We start from the raw sequence: 22,646 nt of genomic DNA, 5'->3' as shown, positions 1-22,646 counted from the left end.
TGGGGAGCATGTAGGTTGGTGTGCTGGGTGTCATAGGGATGACGATGGAAATGGATTCAGGGGAAATGTTCTAGAAGTGGCCTAAAGCTTTAAGTAGGGGTTGGTGTTTGTGTCGGTCATCTTGGTTGGGATCACTCAGGCAGAGTTTATAGCAGAGCAGTCAGATAATTCATGGAGGCCTTCTCCCAGGTAGTCACTGCGATTTATAACAGTGGTGGAACCTTTGTCTGCAGGTAGGATGATTAGGTTGAGATTTTTTTTAAGGTTGTGTATAACCTGTCATTTCGCCCTGAAATGAGGGACATTCTACCTGAGATCATTTCCACCCCTCCTGAAGTGGTGTTCTGTTGCCCACCCAAGCTCCACAACATCCTAGTCCATTCCTATGCCACTTACAATCCCAACCCCTCGCCACAAGCATCATATCCCTGTGGAAGACCCAGGTGCAAATCCTGCCCAATTCACCCAACCAGCACTTCCTATTCCAGTCCTGTCACAGGTTTATCTTTCTCCATCAGGGACCGGGCCACCAGTGAAAGCAACGATGTCATTTACCAGCTGTGCTGCAATCATTGCACAGCGTGTTTTATTGGTATGAGTTCCAACCAGCTGTCCACCAGGGTGAATGGCCACTGCCTAACTGGGGTCAAGAGCAAAGTAGGCCCCCGGTGAGACAGCATGTAGCTGAACAAAACACATTTGATTTCAGTGACTGCTTCACTACCTGAGCCATCTGTGCTTTCCTCCACCACCAGCTCTTCAGAACTGTGCAGATGGGAGTTATGCTTACAACAGCTGCATGGTCTGAGGCACCTTGTCACAATACAATTTGTACATTTCCTTCTTATTTTATTTATGATAGCTGCTTCAGGATTGTCTTCAAGAGATGTACAGCTATATTTATTTAAGCCTCCTGTCTCTGAAAGGCTAATGGGCTCTGTGATCATAATTAATCATGATATTCACTGGTTGTTTAACAATGGCTTCCTTGATAGTGTAATCAGGAAAATATATTATTAGATTAAGAGAACTAAATGTGGTTGCAGGCCTGAAATATCATTTGATGCTGGGAAAACATACAAAATATTTATCTATTTATTTGTGTAGTAAACATTTACAAATTTTGACATTATACATGGCACCCAATTTTTCATTTACATTAAGGGGCCTCAAAGACAGTATGTGTTCTGGATTATTAGTATGATGTTGGTCTGCTTAAATCTAAAAGCTTATGTATAGAATGATGAGATTGCTTTTTGTGGATCTCTGTGTATTTCAGGTAGTATTATTGGCCATGAAGGATATGAATAATGCCAAACTTACTTCAGATGATCTCCCATTATTCAACGGAATTACGTCTGATTTGTTTCCACAAGTGGAAGTCCCTGTTTTAGAATATGATGAACTTACAGCTGCAATAAAGGCTGAATTAAAGGCAGAAGGTCTACAGGTACAGTAGTGTAGAATTATTCAAATGTAACTTAAAGTATACAGTAAGATACCAGACTTAAAAGAAACTCTTTTCTTGACTATTATCTCTTTTATGTATACTGAACATTCTGTAGCATTACAATCTGTAAAATTTTTAGTACCTGCCATAGTTTTCCATAGTTATTTTTGTTACAGTCCTGTTTCTATTTGTAGCAACTGATTTCTGATTTTTTGCTCCCCTTTTATTAAGAAAGGACACAGATATAAACTATAGTACTCAAAAATATTTCCTTTGTGGGTGCATAGCACAGAATACACTGAGCCTTAGAAGAACAACTGAGGAATTCTTGAGAAAAATGGAGCATTTATGATTTCAGCAGCCAACAGTAACAGCCTGGAGACTCTCATATACTGCTTTACAGTAATACTTTGCAGTATTAGCTTGAAATACCATTGCAACATTTAGAGATGTGGCTCTCTGACAGTTTTAATGAGATTATGCAGATTTAACAGGATAATCAATGTTTGTGATGACTTCAATGTTGATCTTGTGTCTGTAATGTACTAACCAAGAGCATTAAGATTTGTTGATTCTACATCTATAGCTATGCTCTGTGAGCCTCTGTGAAGTGTGTGGCAGAGGGTATGTCCCATTGTACCAGTTATTAGAGCTTTTTCTGCTCCATTCACATATGGGACATGAGAAAAAATGAGTGTTTAAATGCCTGTGTTCATGCTGTAATTAATCTAATGTTATACTCATGATCCCTTTGGGAGCATTATTTTTGTGCGTGTGTGTGTGTGGGGGGGGGGGGTGTAATATATTTCTATGGTCATCATTTTAATCTTGTTCTTGAAACTTCAATAGTAAATTTTTGGGATAGTTTCTGTGTATCTTCGTGAGTCTGTTAGTTCAGTTCTTTCAAACATCTCAGTGACACTCTCCCTTAGGCTAAACAAACCTGTGACCATTCATACTGCCCTTCTCTGCATGTGTTCAATATACTTGCTAGTCTTCTTTTGTATGGGTCCCACACACTTGAGCAATATTATAGTATGAGTAGCATGAGTGATTTGTAATAAATCTCCTTTGTAGACTGACTACATTTCCATAGTACTCTACCAATAAACTGACGTTTACCAATGACTTCACACACAGTTGAGCCCTTGTGATCATTCCATTTCATGTCCATGTTAAGTGCTACACCGTGTTTTTTGTATTAGTTCCACTTTGGATTATTTCCCACAGTAAAATTCCAAATGAGGAGTGAAAGATTTGGTCCAAAAACCATTAAAATTTGTTTTCAGACAGAACTATCCTCATTTATTGTTAAAGCTATCCTCATTTATTGTTAAAAATAGAATGAATTTACAAGTTGGGTTTTGATTGTAGAAGGAAATTGTAGATCAGAATTTTAAAAAGGCTTGATTATTTTGGGATGACACAGGAAAGAGATTGACATAGCAGAAAGTGTATATAAGAAGTTAAACTTTTTCTTAAACAAACTCCTGCTGTACAGGGGTACTGTACTGTAGATGTTTCATTCATTTTCAGATCTGTAAATTTTTCAGAATGATACATGTGCACTATGATTGATGCATGAATCAAATCATAAACTCACCAAGTTTGCATTTTATGGTACACAAATGTTGTATGATAGCCCCACTGGTTCCACAACACACATCCAAATGGTAGTCAAGTTCATTCCCTACCTTATGTAGCAACATACTGTCAGTGATCACCACAACAACAGTGATGTGTTGTCTAAGCTGTTCCAGCCAGTGTTCTTGGTGGTGGGGGTATGTACCCCCCCGAAGGAAAAATTACAAGGTATTAGTTCAGGTGGTCTGGTGGTCAAGGTATCAAATCCATATTATCTTCACCATTATGCCCAATACAGTGAAGTGGAAGTTCATTGCTTAGGTTGTGATGAACATCAGTGCTACAATAAGGGGTGCTCCGTCTCGTTAGAAGCTTAAATTTTCAGAATCAGCAGTCATTTGTGTAAACAACCACAGCTGCAACATATCAAAGTAAGAGGTATCCATCACAGTCTTCACACAGAAGAAAAACAGTCCACACAGCCTCATCTGTGACACTGCACAGAAAACATGAACATTCTGTGATCTCATTCATGTGCGAAAAGTTCAAAAAAATTTTTAGTGTCCCATATTCACACATTGTAGCCATTAAACTTGCAGGTAAATGCAAAGGTGCTTCACTGGTGAATATTATCTTGAAAGCAAAATGTTCATCCTCAAGTGGTTCTTGCATTGTGATGCAAAACTGAAGTCATCAGCTGTAATCTCCTGGTTTTAATTGTTGCACAAGCTCCAGATGATATGGTCTCAAATGTAAACTGCTGTCACAAAATCATCCACACAGTTTATTCCAAGATTTTGTCTTGCACAGACCATTAATTTTTTGGACTGTGTATGAAAATTTCCCTTACCCTCTTCATGATTACATCTGGCACACTTGGTCGATTGGTACCTTTCTGTTTACAGAGATAAGAAGGTGTCCCTAAATTTTTGATACCAATGCATGATGCTCTGTTGATATGGCAATTCTTTTCTATAATTCCTTCTGCACGCACAGTGCACTGTGGTAACAGATAAACTTTTCACATATTCCAATACACAAAAGGTCTTTTCTTACATTGTTGCCATTTTGTCAAGGCACTGCACTTGTAATGCTATCTGGTGGGAAGTTTATGGTTCTACACTCCTGGAAATTGAAATAAGAACACCGTGAATTCATTGTCTCAGGAAGGGGAAACTTTATTGACACATTCCTGGGGTCAGATACATCACATGATCACACTGACAGAACCACAGGCACATAGACACAGGCAACAGAGCATGCACAATGTCGGCACTAGTACAGTGTATATCCACCTTTCGCAGCAATGCAGGCTGCTATTCTCCCATGGAGACGATCGTAGAGATGCTGGATGTAGTCCTGTGGAACGGCTTGCCATGCCATTTCCACCTGGCGCCTCAGTTGGACCAGCGTTCGTGCTGGACGTGCAGACCACGTGAGACGACGCTTCATCCAGTCCCAAACATGCTCAATGGGGGACAGATCCGGAGATCTTGCTGGCCAGGGTAGTTGACTTACACCTTCTAGAGCACGTTGGGTGGCACGGGATACATGCGGACGTGCATTGTCCTGTTGGAACAGCAAGTTCCCTTGCCGGTCTAGGAATGGTAGAACGATGGGTTCGATGATGGTTTGGATGTACCGTGCACTATTCAGTGTCCCCTCGACGATCACCAGTGGTGTACGGCCAGTGTAGGAGATCGCTCCCCACACCATGATGCCGGGTGTTGGCCCTGTGTGCCTCGGTCATATGCAGTCCTGATTGTGGCGCTCACCTGCACGGCGCCAAACACGCATACGACCATCATTGGCATCAAGGCAGAAGCGACTCTCATCGCTGAAGACGACACGTCTCCATTCGTCCCTCCATTCACGCCTATCGCGACACCACTGGAGGCGGGCTGCACGATGTTGGGGCGTGAGTGGAAGACGGCCTAACGGTGTGCGGGACCGTAGCCCAGCTGCATGGAGATTGTTGCGAATGGTCCTCGCCGATACCCCAGGAGCAACAGTGTCCCTAATTTGCTGGGAAGTGGCAGTGCGGTCCCCTACAGCACTGCGTAGGATCCTACGGTCTTGGCGTGCATCCGTGCATCGCTGCGGTCCGGTCCCAGGTCGACGGGCACGTGCACCTTCCGCCGACCACTGGCGACAACATCGATGTACTGTGGAGACCTCACGCCCCACGTGTTGAGCAATTCGGCGGTACGTCCACCCGGCCTCCCGCATGCCCACTATACGCCCTCGCTCAAAGTCCGTCAACTGCACATACGGTTCACGTCCACGCTGTTGCGGCATGCTACCAGTGTTAAAGACTGCTATGGAGCTCCGTATGCCACGGCAAACTGGCTGACACTGACGGCGGCGGTGCACAAATGCTGCGCAGCTAGCGCCATTTGACGGCCAACACCGCGGTTCCTGGTGTGTCCGCTGTGCCGTGCGTGTGATCATTGCTTGTACAGCCCTCTCGCAGTGTGCGGAGCAAGTATGGTGGGTCTGACACACCGGTGTCAATGTGTTCTTTTTTCCATTTCCAGGAGTGTATTTATGCATCCGTCATACTTGTACATGTAATACTTTGGAAAATATACTGCTTTGAAACTGAGTGAATCATTTATAGTAGCCCTGTACTGTGAGTATTATTTTTCATGGAAGCAGATAAACGTAAAAAAGAACAGAAACAGGGGCAAGTGACAGATGACTTCTGGTATTTAAAGCATCTTGTGTTAGGAAGGAAGATCTCTGCCTAATTCAGAGGACTAACTGTAGTCCTGACTTGAAACACCATTACCACTAGTATTGTAAAATTCTCTTATCTGTTATTAATAAAAGTGTGATGCACAATGCTCCAAAAATAAAGCAGAAACAATTCTGGAACACTATTAAACAAAGAGGGGGATTGATACAAAAATTACCAACACATTTTTTAAACACAAGGCAATGCATAAATATTGTGGCAGCAGCATACTAGCGAATTTCATTCTATAATAGATTAGACACACATCAAAAAAAGTTTTGGAACACCCAATTTCCCAGAACTCCTGAAGATAGACATTTACTGTGGATATTGTATCACAGACAGTCCCTTTGACTGTTCAGAGATGTCACTAAACCTACCCAGAGACGTAAATACCCATGAATGAGCAGCACTTATTAGGCGGAGGGGCTCCGACGGCCAATCAGTTCCGGTCATTCTACCGGGAAGGAGGTACACGTCTTGTGTTGTCTGTAGTTCAACCATGCCTAGACAGTCAATACTGCGATCATGTCCGCATTGTTACTTTGTGCTAGAAAGAGCTCTCAACAAGGAAAGTGCCCAGTTGTCTCTGAGTGAACCAAAGCAATGTTGTTCGGACATGGAGGAGATACAGAGAGACAGGAACTGTTGATGACATACCTCGCTCAGTCCGCCCAAAGACTACTACTACAGTGGATGACCGCTACCTATGGATTATGGCTCAGAGGAGCCCTGACAGCAATGCCACCATGTTGAATAATGCTTTTTGTGCAGCTACAGGATGCTGTGTTACGACTCAAACTCTGCACAATAGGCTGCATGATGTGCAACTTCACTCCTGACATCCATGGCAAAGTCCATCTTTGCAACCACAACACCAAGCAACATGGGCCCAACATTATGCCGATTGGGCCACTCAGGATTGTCATCACATTCTCTTCACTGTTGAGTGTCACATATGCCTTCAACCATACAATCGTCGGAGACATGTTTGGAGGCAACCCGGTCAGGCTGAACACCTTAGACGCACTGTCCAGCAAGTGCAGCAAGGTGGAGGTTCCCTGCTGTTTTGGGGTGGCATTATGTGGGACCGACGTATGCCACTAGTGGTCATGGAAAGTGCCGGAGTGGCTGGAAGATATGTAAATGCCATCCTCCGACTGATAGTGCAGCCTTATCGGCAGCATACTGACGAGGCATTCGTGCTCATGGACGAGAATATGCGCCACCATCGTCCACATCTGGTGAATGACTTCCTTCAGGATAACGGCATCACTCAACTAGAGTGGCCAGCATGTTCTCCAGACATGAGCCCTATAGAAAATGCCTGGTATTGATCAAAAAGGGCTGTTGATGGACGACGTGATCCACCAACCACTCTGAGGGATTTACGCCGAATCGCCCATGACGAGTGGGACAATCTGGACCAACAGTGCCTTCATGAACTTCTGGTTAGTATGCCACGAGAAATACAGGCATGCATCAATGCAAAAGGGCGTGCTACTGGGTATTAGAGGTACCAGTATGTGCAGCAATCTGGACCATCACCTCTGAAGGTCTTACTGTATGGTGGTACAACATGCAATGTGTGGTTTTCATGAGCAGTAAGAAGGGTAGAACTGACATTTATGTTTATCTCTGTTCCAGTTTTCTGTACAGGTTCTGGAACTCTCGGAACCAAGGTGATGCAAAACTTTTTTTGATGTGTCTATTATCAATGGAGTATAGATTTAAGTGTCAGGAAGTTCTTTCTGAAAGTATTTGTGTGGAGTGTAGCCATGTATGGAAGTGAAACATGGACGGTAAATAGTTAGACTTGAAGAGAATAGAAGCTTCCAAAATGCGGTGCTACAGAAGAATGCTGAAGATAAGATGGGTAGATCACATAACTAATGAGGAGGTACTGAATAGAATTGGGGAGTAGAGTAATTTGTGGCACAAATTGACTAGAAGAAGGGACTGGTTAGTTCTGAGGCATCAAGTGATCACCAATTTAGTTGTGGAGAGGAGCTTGCAGTGTAAAAATCGTAGAGGGAGACCAAGAGATGGGTACATTAAACATGTTCAGAAGGATGTAGGTTGCAGTGGTTACTCAGAGATGAAGAGGCTTGAACAGGATAGAGTAGTATGGAGAGCTGCATACAACCAGTATGTGGACCGAAGACCACAGCAATGACGTCATTAGACAGACAAGTAGTTTCAAGGCAGCAGATGTTAAATGTTACAGATCCCAGTGTGGATCAGACCATTATTTTGTAAAAATGAATAGTTTTTGGCCATGGAAGAATGCAAAGAATGAGTCTAACAACATTAAAATGAATTCTACTGAGAAAGCTCAAAATGTACACTACAGTATTGAGAGCCTACAAGATAAAAGTATACAAACGTTCTTTGCTGGTGGAAGGGGGGAGGAAACAAACAAACAAACATTGGAAGAATCATTTGAAGCAAGTACAGAAGAAATACACTGAAGTTCCAAAGAAACTGGTATAGGCATGTGTATTCAAATACAGAGATATGTTGTTGTTGTTGTTGTGGTCTTCAGTCCTGAGACTGGTTTGATGCAGCTCTCCATGCTACTCTATCCTGTGCAAGCTTCATCATCTCCCAGTACCTACTGCAACCTACATCCTTCTGAATCTGCTTGGTGTATTCATTTCTTGGTCTACCCTCTATGATTTCTACACTCCACGCTGCCCTCCAATGCTAAATTTGTGATCCCTTGATGCCTCAGAACATGTCCTACCAACCGATCCCTTCTTCTAGTCAAGTTGTGCCACACACTTCTCTTCTCCCCAATCCTATTCAACACCTCCTCATTAGTTATGTGATCTACCCATCTAATCTTCAGCATTCTTCTGTAGCACCACATTTCGAAAGCTTCTATTCTCTTCTTGTCTAAACTGTTTATCGTCCATGTTTCACTTCCATACATGGCGACACTCCATACAAATACTTTCAGAAAAGACTTCCTGACACTTAAATATATACTCGATGTTAACAAATTTCTGTTCTTCAGAAACGCTTTCCTTGCCATTGCCAGTCTACATTTTATATCCTCTCTACTTCGACCATCATCAGTTATTTTACTCCCTAAATAGCAAAATTCCTTTACTACTTTAAGTGTCTCATTTCCTAATCTAATTCCCTCAGCATCACCCGACTTAATTTGACTACATTCCATTATCCTCATTTTGCTTTTGTTGATGTTCATCTTATATCCTCCCTTCAAGACACCATCCATTCTGTTCAACTTCTCTTCCAAGTCCTTTGCTGTCTCTGACAGAATTACAATGTCATCGGCGAACCTCAAAGTTTTTATTTCTTCTCCCTGGATTTTAATACCTACTCCGAATTTTTCTTTTGTTTCCTTACTGCTTGCTCAATATACAGATTGAATAACATCGGGGAGAGGCTACAAACCTGTCTCACTCCCTTCCCAACCACTGCTTCCCTTTCATACCCCTCAACTCTTATGACTGCCATCTGGTTTCTATACAAATTGTAAATAGCCTTTTGCTCCCTATATTTTACCCCTGCCACCTTCAGAATTTGAAAGAGAGTATTCCAGTGAACATTGTTAAAAGCTTTCTCTAAGTCTACAAATGCTAGAAACGTAGGTTTGCCTTTCCTTAATCTTGCTTCTAAGATACCATAAGCCGTTGGGTCAGTATTGCCTCACATGTTCCAATATTTCTACGGAATCCAAACTGATCTTCCCCAAGGTCGGCTTTTACTAATTTTTCCATTCGTCTGTAAAGAATTCGCGTTAGTATTTTGCAGCTGTGACTTATTAAACTGACCTGCTTTCTTTGGGATTGGGATTATTATATTCTTCTTGAAGTCTGAGGGTATTTCGCCTGTCTCAAACATCTTGCTCACCAGATGGTAGAGTTTTGTCAGGACTGGCTCTCCCAAGGCTGTCAGTAGTTCTAATAGAATGTTGTCTACTCCCGGGGCCTTGTTTCACCTCAGGTCTTTCAGTGCTCTGTCAAACTCTTCACGCAGTATCTTATCTCCCATTTCATCTTCATCTACATCCCCTTCCATTTCCATAATACTGTCCTCAAGTACATCGCCCTTGTATAAACCCTCTATATACTCCTTCCACCTTTCTGCCTTCCCTTCTTTGCTTAGAACTGGGTTGCCATCTGAGCTCTTGATGTTCATACAAGTGGCTCTCTTTTCTCCAAAAGTCTCTTTAATTTTCCTGTAGGCAGTATCTATCTTACCCCTTGTGAGATAAGCCTCTACATCCTTACATTTGTCCCCTGCTTAGCCATTTTGCACGTCCTGTCGATCTCATTTCTGAGACATTTGTATTCCTTTTTGCGTGCTTCATTTACTGCATTTTTATATTTTCTCCTTTCATCAATTAAATTCAATATTTCTTCTGTTACCCAAGGATTTCTATTAGCCCTCGTCTTTTTACCTACTTGATCCTCTGCTGCCTTCACTACTTCATCCCTCAAAGCTACCGATTCTTCTTCTACTGTTTTTCTTTCCCCAATTCCTGCCATTTGTTCCCTTACGCTCTCCCTGAAACTCTGTACAACCTCTGGTTTAGTCAGTTTTTCCAGGTCCCATCTCCTTAAATTCCCACCTTTTTGCAGTTTCTTCAGTTTTAATCTACAGTTCATAACCAATAGATTGTGGTCAGAGTCCACATCTGCCCCGGGAAATGTCTTACAATTTAAAACCTGGTTCCTAAATCTCTGTCTTACCATTATATAATCTATCTGATACCTTTTAGTATCTCCAGGGTTCTTCCATGTATACAACCTTCTATCATGATTCTTGAACCAAGTGTTAGCTATGATTAAGTTATGCTCTGCACAAATTCTACCAGGCGGCTTCCTCTTTCATTTCTTACCCCCAATCCGTATTCACCTACTATGTTTCCTTCTCACCCTTTTCCTACTACTGAATTCCAGTCACCCATGACTATTAAATTTTCATCTCCCTTCACTATCTGAATAATTTCTTTTATTTCATCATACATTTCTTCAATTTCTTCGTCATCTGCAGAGCTAGTTGGCATATAAACTTGTACTACTGTAGTAGGCGTGGGCTTCGTGTCTATCTTGACCACAATAAAGCGTTCACTATGCTGTTTGTAGTAGCTTACCCGCATTCCTATTTTTTTTATTCATTATTAAACCTACTCCTGCATTACCCCTATTTGACTTTGTATTTATCACCCTGTATTCGCCTGACCAAAAGTCTTGTTCCTCCTGCCCCCGAACTTCACTAATTCCCACTATATCTAACTTTAACCTATCCATTTCCCTTTTTAAATTTTCTAACCTACCTGCCCGATTAAGGGATCTGACATTCCACACTCCAATCCGTAGAATGCCAGTTTTCTTTTTCCTGATAACGAGATATGTCAACAGGCAGAATATGGTGTTGTGGATTGCTATGCCTATATAAGTCAACAAGTGTGTGAAACAGTTGTTAAATTAATTACTGCTACTACAATGGCAAGTTATCAAGATTTAAGTTAGTTTGAATGTGGTGCTATAGTTGGCGCCTGAGTGATGGGACACAGCATCTTTGATGTAGTGATGAAGTTGGGATTTTCCCATACGACCATTTCACAAGTGTACCATGAATATCAGGAACCCGATGAAACATCAAATCTCTGACAGTGCTGCGGCCAGAGAAAGATCCTGCAAGAACGGGGCCAACAATGACTGAAGAGAATCATTCAATGTGATAGAAGTGCAACCCTACTGCAAATTGCTGCAGATTTCAATGCTGGGGCATCAACAAGTGTCAGCGTGTGAAACAGTCAAAGAAACATATTTGAAATGGACTTTCGAGGCCAAAGGTCCACTCATGTTCCTTTGATGACTGCATGACACAAAGCTTTACACCTTGCCTGGGCTTGTAAACACCGACATTGAACTGTTGATGACAGGAAACATGTTGCCTGGTCAGATGAGTCGTGTTTCAAACTGTATAGAGCGGATGGACATGTACGGGTATGGACACAACCTCATGAATTCATGGACCTTGCACGTCAGTAGGGGACTGTTCAAGGTGTTGGAGGCTCTATAACAGTGTGGGACATGTGAAGTAGGAGTAAGATGGGGCACCTTTCAAGATAAGACTCTGACAGATGACACGTATGTAAGCATCCTGTTTGATCACCTGCATCCATTCACGTCCATTATGCATTCCGACAGACTTGGGAAATTCCAGCAGGACAATGTGACACCCCACATGTCCAGAATAGCTACAGAGTGGCTCCAGGAACACTCTTCTGAGTTTAAACACTTCTGCTGGCTACCAAACTCCCCAGACATGAACATAATTGAGCATATCTGGGATGCCTTGCAATGTGCTGTTCAGAAGAGATCTCCACCGCGTCATGCTCTTGTGGATTTATGGACAGCCCTGCAGGATTCATGGTGTCAGTTCCCTCCAGCACTACTTTGGACATTAGTTTAATCCGTGCCACATCATGCTGCAGCACTTCTGCATGCTCAGCTCTACACGATATTAGGCAGAGGTACCAGTTTCTTTGGGTCTTCAGTGTATATGAATATATAAAATCCAGTGTTACAAGTATAGCAACTGAGGTGCTGTGCATAAGGGGAAACAACAACAGACATACAGCAGAATGGTGGTTGGAGAAAATAGAGGTGGCAGTTAAAGAAAAGAGGAATGCATTCAACTGAAGGTTGAATGATAAATCAGAAGTAGCAAGAACAATCTACAAGGGAAAGGAGGATGAAGTGATAAAAAAGAAGGATAGCAAAGAATGAATCATGGGAAAGGTCATGTGCCAATTCAATAGCAAACTACGATTTAGGAGAGCGAAAGAAGCATGGTCAGTATTAAAAGGACTTCGATCAGAGACAAAATCCAAAACCAGTCTTCAACTGATGACACCAAAAGAATGGGACAAATATTTGCAGAAATTATGAAATGAGGATGGAGATAAGTATCTGGAGGAAGCAACAGTGGAAGAAAAGGAACAGGAAGGGGAGGAGATCCAAGTTTTAGAAAGTGAGGTGAGTAAGGTATTAAGAACACGGAAGAATGGTAAATCACCTGGACCAGGCAGTATCAATCTGGAGCTCTTAAAATATGATGGTGAAAAAATTGTGGAACTAGCAACACAGCTATTCAATAAAATGTTACGTGGCATTTCAGTACTCAAGGAAATGAAGCTGGGCTATATTAATACTATATTTAAGAAAGGGGATTGCTAAAGCTGCTTGAACTATTGTGGAATTCGTGTTATAAACACTTTAGTGAGAAATTTTGGGAAAATAACTAAAAATAAGCTGGAAAAAATTTTAATACTCGGGAAGAACAATGTGGTTTCAAAGCCGGTAGATCATGCATTGACCATATTTTCACATTAGAACAGATCTTAGAGAAACATAGGGAAAATAAATAAAAAAATATAGAACTAATTATCATAGATTTTGAAAAAGGATGTGATACTGTCCTGAGAAAACAACTTTGAAGAGCATTACATGTGGCAAAAATAAAGTATCCTTTAATTGAAATAATACAAGAAGTGTATAGAGATAACATATGTCAAGTGAAAATTGGTAGTACACTTTCAGAGAAATTTAGAACAAGCAAGGGTCTGTTACAAGACTGTCACCAACATTATTTAAAGTCTATGTAGACATCAGTATAAAAACGTGGCCTCATAAATGCAATGGGATGGGGCTAGAAATTAAAGATGGAGTTTATTTACATCACCTACTATTTGCTGATGATCAAGTAGTTATAGCACAAGATGGGGAGGATGCAGATTATATATGTAGAAAATTAGCAATGGAATACATAAACTGGGGATTGAAGATTAATTACCAGAAAACAGAATACCTTACTAGTGATCCAGGTGACTTATACGTAGAGGGAAAGAAAATTAAGAAGGTTAACACTTTTTGTTGTTTGGGATCCATTTTAGAGATGGAGCGAAAATCAGAGGTAGAACTTAATAAAAGAATTAGCAGAGGAAGGAAGGTGATTGGGATGCTCAACTCAATCTTATGGAACAGAAATGTAATAAACTGAACCAAAAAATCATATATAAATCGATACTAGAGAGTAGTTATGTATGGAGTGGAGACTTCTACTACTAATCTGAAACCCATAAAAAACTGCAAGCAGTAGAAATGGACTTCTGGAGAAGATCAGCAAAAATTTCTAGAAAAGAGAAAGTAAGAAATGATAATAAAGAGAATGGAAGTAAGAGAAAGAATACATGACGTGGTGGGCAGAAAGCAGTTAGAATGGTATGGGCATGTAGGAAGAATAGAGGAAGCCAGAATTCTGAACCAGATGGAAAGAAGAGAAGGGGATGCCCTGTGATCACCTGGCTCCAAAATGTACGATTAACGATGAGAAGAGTTCATGCAGAGGAAGAAGATATACAAGATTGAAACACCTGGAGGGACATCCCGAGGAAATAAATTAAGATTCTATGCAACAGATATAATAATTTCTGGGTATTTGTTATGTTGGAGAATAACCTTTGTATGGAGGAAAAGCTCAATAAGTAAAATTAAAAGGAATGATGAATACAAAAGTAATCCCCATAAAATAGTTGTGGCAAAAATGTGTGCACATTGACCTTCTGTGTTTGTAATCAATAAGCATTTCCTGACAAATATTCTGTAGTCATAATTTGTGCCTTTTCTCTGGTACATAAGTTCTTTTATTCTGTAACTTGCAATAAATAGTCAGTTTTCCATTTCTGTGTGACCTTTTTCAAAAAATGATTGATCAGTTCACCCTACGTTTAGATAGTTCTTGTACACAGCAGTACACAGGGAAGTAAATGTAGAGTTCTTCTGCAGAACCACACATCCATCTGATAGCATTCGTACTTGTGCGTATGTTGATTGTCATGCATGGCAGTTTCAGTCAGTTCATTTTTACTATCTGATCTTTTCATAAATAACAAATGCCATTTCTATTTACCATGTGTTGCTTGGTCAAATTATACTCTGCCATTTTTCTCAGACGAATATCCGGCCCTGAAGTTCCTTTGGAATGATCAAGACAGCTTGTAGGACAAAATTTATGACCACAACACTTGGCGCACAATGTCCTTGAATTTTGCCTTCATTACACTTATTTTGAGCCAGATTTCGTCGTTGCAAATGTTTGTCATGATCTTGCTTCAACTGCTTCTTGTCCTCTATCAGAAACCTAATTGTTGTACATTTATGACACTAGTTTCTCTTTTGATCATTATCAGTTTATACATGTCCACAGTAATGCAATATTTTAGAAACTGAGCAAGGAAAATTGTGGCAGACCGGCAAAATGTAGGTGCACATACATATATAACATTCCATGTTGGAATAATATATATAAAAAACAAAGACACTGTGACTTACGAAACGAGAAAGGGCTGGTAGATAGACACAATAAAAAACAAACAAACACACACACAAATTTCGAGCTTTCGCAACCCAAGGTTGCTTCATCAGGAAAGAGGGAAGGACAGGGAAAGATGAAAGGGTGTGGGTTTTAAGGGAGAGGGTAAGGAGTCATACCAATCCCGGGAGCGGAAAGACTTATCTTAGGGGGAAAAAGGACAGGTATATGTGCGGATGGATATGTGTGTGTGTGCGAGTATATACCTGTCCTTTTTTCCCCCTAATGTAAGTCTTTCCGCTCCTGGGATTGGAATGACTCCTTACCCTCTCCCTTAAAATCCACATCCTTTCGTCTTTTCCTCTGCTTCCCTCTTTCCTGATGAAGCAACCTTGGGTTGCGAAAGCTTGAAATTTATGTGAGTGTTTGTGTGTTTTTTATTATATATATATATATCTTATAAATATGTCTGCTTGTGTCTGTATATGTGTGGATGGATATGTGTGTGTGTGCGAGTGTATACCTGTCCTTTTTTCCCCCTAAGGTAAGTCTTTCCGCTCCCGTGAATGGAATGACTCCTTACCCTCTCCCTTAAAACCCACATCCTTTCGTCTTTCCCTCTCCTTCCCTCTTTCCTGATGAGGCAACAGTTTGTTGCGAAAGCTTGAATTTTGTGTGTATGTTTGTGTTTGTTTGTGTGTCTGTCGACCTGCCAGCACTTTCATATATATATATATATATATATATATATATATATATATATATATATATATATATATATATATAAAAAGCACTGGCAGGTCGATAGACACACAAACACACACACAAAATTCAAGCTTTCGCAACAAACTGTTGCCTCATCAGGAAAGAGGGAAGGAGAGGGAAAGACGAAAGGATGTGGGTTTTAAGGGAGAGGGTAAGGAGTCATTCCAATCCCGGGAGCGGAAAGACTTACCTTAGGGGGAAAAAAGGACAGGTATACACTCGCACACACACACATATCCATCCACACATATACAGACACAAGCAGACATATTTAAAGACAAAGAGTTTGGGCAGAGATGTCAGTCGAGGCAGAAGTGCAGAGGTAAAGATGTTGTTGAATGACAGGTGAGGTATGAGTGGCGGCAACTTGAAATTAGCGGAGATTGAGGCCTGGTGGGTAACGCTAAGAGAGGATATATTGAAGAGCAAGTTCCCATCTCTGGAGTTCGGATAGGTTGGTGTTAGTGGGAAGTATCCAGATAACCCGGACGGTGTAACACTGTGCCAAGATGTGCTGGCCGTGCACCAAGGCATGTTTAGCCACAGGGTGATCCTCATTACCAACAAACACTGTCTGCCTGTGTCCATTCATGCGAATGGACAGTTTGTTGCTGGTCATTACCACATAGAATGCATGACAGTGTAGGCAGGTCAGTTGCTAAATCACGTGGGTGCTTTCACACGTGGCTCTGCCTTTGATCGTGTACACCTTCCGGGTTACAGGACTGGAGTAGGTGGTGGTGGGAGGGTGCATGGGACAGGTTTTGCACCGGGGGCGGTTACAAGGATAGGAGCCAGAGGGTAGGGAAGGTGGTTTGGGGATTTCATAGGGATGAACTAACAGGTTACGAAGGTTAGGTGGACGGCGGAAAGACACTCTTGGCGGAGTGGGGAGGATTTCATGAAGGATGGATCTCATTTCAGGGCAGGATTTGAGGAAGTCGTATCCCTGCTGGAGAGCCACATTCAGAGTCTGGTCCAGTCCCGGAAAGTATCCTGTCACAAGTGGGGCACTTTTGTGGTTCTTCTGTGGGGGATTCTGGGTTTGAGGGGATGAGGAAGTGGCTCTGGTTATTTGCTTCTGTACCAGGCCGGGAGGGTAGTTGCGGGATGCGAAAGCTGTTGTCAGGTTGTTGGTGTAATGTTTCAGGGATTCCGGACTGGAGCAGATTCGTTTGCCACGAAGACCTAGGCTGTAGGGAAGGGACCGTTTGATGTGGAATGGGTGGCAGCTGTCATAATGGAGGTACTGTTGCTTGTTGGTGGGTTTGATGTGGACGGACGTGTGAAGTTGGCCATTGGACAGGTGGAGGTCAACGTCAAGGAAAGTGGCATGGGATTTGGAGTAGGACCAGGTGAATCTGATGGAACCAAAGGAGTTGAGGTTGGAGAGGAAATTCTGGAGTTCTTCTTCACTGTGAGTCCAGATCATGAAGATGTCATCAATAAATCTGTACCAAACTTTGGGTTGGCAGACCTGGGTAACCAAGAAGGCTTCCTCTAAGCGACCCATGAATAGGTTGGCGTACGAGGGGGCCATCCTGGTACCCATGGCTGTTCCCTTTAATTGTTGGTATGTCTGGCCTTCAAAAGTGAAGAAGTTGTGGGTCAGGATGAAGCTGGCTAAGGTAATGAGGAAAGAGGTTTTAGGTAGGGTGGCAGGTGATCTGGACTCACAGTGAAGAAGAACTCCAGAATTTCCTCTCCAACCTCAACTCCTTTGGTTCCATCAGATTCACCTGGTCCTACTCCAAATCCCATGCCACTTTCCTTGATGTTGACCTCCACCTGTCCAATGGCCAGCTTCACACGTCCGTCCACATCAAACCCACCAACAAGCAACAGTACCTCCATTACGACAGCTGCCACCCATTCCACATCAAACGGTCCCTTTCCTACAGCCTAGGTCTTCATGGCAAACGAATCTGCTCCAGTCCGGAATCCCTGAAACATTACACCAACAACCTGACAACAGCTTTCGCATCCCGCAACTACCCTCCCGGCCTGGTACAGAAGCAAATAACCAGAGCCACTTCCTCATCCCCTCAAACCCAGAATCCCCCACAGAAGAACCACAAAAGTGCCCCACTTGTGACAGGATACTTTCCGGGACTGGACCAGACTCTGAATGTGGCTCTCCAGCAGGGATACGACTTCCTCAAATCCTGCCCTGAAATGAGATCCATCCTTCATGAAATCCTCCCCACTCCGCCAAGAGTGTCTTTCCGCCGTCCACCTAACCTTCGTAACCTGTTAGTTCATCCCTATGAAATCCCCAAACCACCTTCCCTACCCTCTGGCTCCTATCCTTGTAACCGCCCCCGGTGCAAAACCTGTCCCATGCACCCTCCCACCACCACCTACTCCAGTCCTGTAACCCGGAAGGTGTACACGATCAAAGGCAGAGCCACGTGTGAAAGCACCCACGTGATTTACCAACTGACCTGCCTACACTGTGATGCATTCTATGTGGGAATGACCAGCAACAAACTGTCCATTCGCATGAATGGACACAGGCAGACAGTGTTTGTTGGTAATGAGGATCACCCTGTGGCTAAACATGCCTTGGTGCACAGCCAGCACATCTTGGCACAGTGTTACACCATCCGGGTTATCTGGATACTTCCCACCAACACCAACCTATCCGAACTCCGGAGATGGGAACTTGCCCTTCAGTATATCCTCTCTTCTCGTTATCCGCCAGGCCTCAATCTCCGCTAATTTCAAGTTGCCGCCACTCATACCTCACCTGTCTCTCAACAACTTCTTTGCCTCTACTCTTCCACCTCGACTGACATCTCTGCCCAAACTCTTTGTCTTTAAATATGTCTGCTTGTGTCTGTATGTGTGGATGGATATGTGTGTGTGTGCGAGTGTATACCTGTCCTTTTTTCCCCCTAAGGTAAGTCTTTCCGCTCCCGGGATTGGAATGACTCCTTACCCTCTCCCTTAAAACCCACATCCTTTCGTCTTTCCCTCCCCTTCCCTCTTTCCTGATGAGGCAACAGTTTGTTGCGAAATCTTGAATTTTGTGTGTATATTTGTGTTTGTTTGTGTGTGTATCGACCTGCCAGCGCTTTTGTTTGGAAAGTCTCATCATCTTTCTTTATATATATATATATATATATATATATATATATATATATATATATATATATATATATATATATATAAAAAGAAAGATGATGAGACTTACCAAACAAAAGCGCTGGCAGGTCGATAGACACACAAACAAACACAAATATACACACAAAATTCAAGCTTTCGCAACAAACTGTTGCCTCATCAGGAAAGAGGGAAGGAGAGGGAAAGACGAAAGGATGTGGGTTTTAAGGGAGAGGGTAAGGAGTCATTCCAATCCCGGGAGCGGAAAGACTTACCTTAGGGGGAAAAAAGGACAGGTATACACTCGCACACACACACATATCCATCCACACATACAGACACAAGCAGACATATTTAAAGACAAAGAGTTTGGGCAGAGATGTCAGTCGAGGTGGAAGAGTAGAGGCAAAGAAGTTGTTGAGACAGGTGAGGTATGAGTGGCGGCAACTGGAAATTAGCGGAGATTGAGGCCTGGCGGATAACGAGAAGAGAGGATATACTGAAGGGCAAGTTCCCATCTCCGGAGTTCGGATAGGTTGGTGTTGGTGGGAAGTATCCAGATAACCCGGACGGTGTAACACTGTGCCAAGATGTGCTGGCTGTGCACCAAGGCATGTTTAGCCACAGGGTGATCCTCATTACCAACAAACACTGTCTGCCTGTGTCCATTCATGCGAATGGACAGTTTGTTGCTGGTCATTCCCACATAGAATGCATCACAGTGTAGGCAGGTCAGTTGGTAAATCACGTGGGTGCTTTCACACGTGGCTCTGCCTTTGATCGTGTACACCTTCCGGGTTACAGGACTGTAGTAGGTGGTGGTGGGAGGGTGCATGGGACTGGTTTTGCACCGGGGGCGGTTACAAGGATAGGAGCCAGAGGGTAGGGAAGGTGGTTTGGGGATTTCATAGGGATGAACTAACAGGTTACGAAGGTTAGGTGGACGGCGGAAAGACACTCTTGGCGGAGTGGGGAGGATTTCATGGAGGATGGATCTCATTTCAGGGCAGGATTTGAGGAAGTCGTATCCCTGCTGGAGAGCCACATTCAGAGTCTGGTCCAGTCCCGGAAAGTATCCTGTCACAAGTGGGGCACTTTTGTGGTTCTTCTGTGGGGGATTCTGGGTTTGAGGGGATGAGGAAGTGGCTCTGGTTATTTGCTTCTGTACCAGGCCGGGAGGGTAGTTGCGGGATGCGAAAGCTGTTGTCAGGTTGTTGGTGTAATGTTTCAGGGATTCCGGACTGGAGCAGATTCGTTTGCCACGAAGACCTAGGCTGTATGGAAGGGACCGTTTGATGTGGAATGGGTGGCAGCTGTCATAATGGAGGTACTGTTGCTTGTTGGTGGGTTTGATGTGGACGGACGTGTGAAGTTGGCCATTGGACAGGTGGAGGTCAACGTCAAGGAAAGTGGCATGGGATTTGGAGTAGGACCAGGTGAATCTGATGGAACCAAAGGAGTTGAGGTTGGAGAGGAAATTCTGGAGTTCTTCTTCACTGTGAGTCCAGATCATGAAGATGTCATCAATAAATCTGTACCAAACTTTGGGTTGGCAGACCTGGGTAACCAAGAAGGCTTCCTCTAAGCGACCCATGAATTGGTTGGCGTACAAATATTCCGCACGTCCAGGGCCTCGCTGCGATGGAGCATTTCCTTTCACGCCGATCACCTGCCACCCTACCTAAAACCTCTTTCCTCATTACCTTAGCCAGCTTCATCCTGACCCACAACTTCTTCACTTTTGAAGGCCAGACATACCAACAATTAAAGGGAACAGCCATGGGTACCAGGATGGCCGCCTCGTACGCCAACCTATTCATGGGTCACTTAGAGGAAGCCTTCTTGGTTACCCAGGTCTGCCAACCCAAAGTTTGGTACAGATTTATTGATGACATCTTCATGATCTGGACTCACAGTGAAGAAGAACTCCAGAATTTCCTCTCCAACCTCAACTCCTTTGGTTCCATCAGATTCACCTGGTCCTACTCCAAATCCCATGCCACTTTCCTTGACGTTGACCTCCACCTGTCCAATGGCCAACTTCACACGTCCGTCCACATCAAACCCACCAACAAGCAACAGTACCTCCATTATGACAGCTGCCACCCATTCCACATCAAACGGTCCCTTCCCTACAGCCTAGGTCTTCGTGGCAAACGAATCTGCTCCAGTCCGGAATCCCTGAAACATTACACCAACAACCTGACAACAGCTTTCGCATCCCGCAACTACCCTCCCGGCCTGGTACAGAAGCAAATAACCAGAGCCACTTCCTCATCCCCTCAAACCCAGAATCCCCCACAGAAGAACCACAAAAGTGCCCCACTTGTGACAGGATACTTTCCGGGACTGGACCAGACTCTGAATGTGGCTCTCCAGCAGGGATACGACTTCCTCAAATCCTGCCCTGAAATGAGATCCATCCTTCATGAAATCCTCCCCACTCCGCCAAGAGTGTCTTTCCGCCGTCCACCTAACCTTCGTAACCTGTTAGTTCATCCCTATGAAATCCCCAAACCACCTTCCCTACCCTCTGGCTCCTATCCTTGTAACCGCCCCCGGTGCAAAACCTGTCCCATGCACCCTCCCACCACCACCTACTCCAGTCCTGTAACCCGGAAGGTGTACACGATCAAAGGCAGAGCCACGTGTGAAAGCACCCACGTGATTTACCAACTGACCTGCCTACACTGTGATGCATTCTATGTGGGAATGACCAGCAACAAACTGTCCATTCGCATGAATGGACACAGGCAGACAGTGTTTGTTGGTAATGAGGATCACCCTGTGGCTAAACATGCCTTGGTGCACAGCCAGCACATCTTGGCACAGTGTTACACCGTCCGGGTTATCTGGATACTTCCCACCAACACCAACCTATCCGAACTCCGGAGAAGGGAACTTGCCCTTCAGTATATCCTCTCTTCTCGTTATCCGCCAGGCCTCAATCTCCGCTAATTTCCAGTTGCCGCCACTCATACCTCACCTGTCTCAACAACTTCTTTGCCTCTACTCTTCCACCTCGACTGACATCTCTGCCCAAACTCTTTGTCTTTAAATATGTCTGCTTGTGTCTGTATGTGTGGATGGATATGTGTGTGTGTGCGAGTGTATACCTGTCCTTTTTTCCCCCTAAGGTAAGTCTTTCCGCTCCCGGGATTGGAATGACTCCTTACCCTCTCCCTTAAAACCCACATCCTTTCGTCTTTCCCTCTCCTTCCCTCTTTCCTGATGAGGCAACAGTTTGTTGCGAAAGCTTGAATTGTGTGTGTATATTTGTGTTTGTTTGTGTGTCTATCGACCTGCCAGCGCTTTTGTTTGGTAAGTCTCATCATCTTTCATTTTAGATATATTTTTTCCACGTGGAATGTTTCCCTCTGTTATATATATATATATATATATATATGTATGTATGTGTGGATGGATATGTGTGTGTGTGCGAGTGTATACCTGTCCTTTTTTCCCCCTAAGGTAAGTCTTTCCGCTCCCGGGATTGGAATGACTCCTTACCCTCTCCCTTAAAACCCACATCCTTTCGTCTTTCCCTCTCCTTCCCTCTTTCCTGATGAGGCAACAGTTTGTTGCGAAAGCTTGAATTGTGTGTGTATATTTGTGTTTGTTTGTGTGTCTATCGACCTGCCAGCGCTT

At 43.4% G+C, this 22,646-nt stretch overlaps 1 protein-coding gene across 1 annotated transcript in view; it reads left to right on the top strand.

Moving 5' to 3' along the window:
• LOC126195572 (dynein axonemal heavy chain 2) overlaps positions 1-22,646 on the top strand; it is a 957,657-nt gene that overhangs the window by 429,000 nt on the left and 506,011 nt on the right. Inside the window, 2 exon segments of the mRNA XM_049934198.1 lie at positions 1,280-1,455; positions 3,186-3,194. Coding sequence (XP_049790155.1) covers positions 1,280-1,455; positions 3,186-3,194 — 185 coding nt within the window.

This window comes from Schistocerca nitens, chromosome 7 (assembly GCF_023898315.1).
Source record: "Schistocerca nitens isolate TAMUIC-IGC-003100 chromosome 7, iqSchNite1.1, whole genome shotgun sequence".
Taxonomy (NCBI): Eukaryota; Metazoa; Arthropoda; class Insecta; order Orthoptera; family Acrididae; genus Schistocerca; species Schistocerca nitens.
Note: the sequence above shows the minus strand (reverse complement) of the source record. Positions and strands in the feature narration are given on the sequence as shown.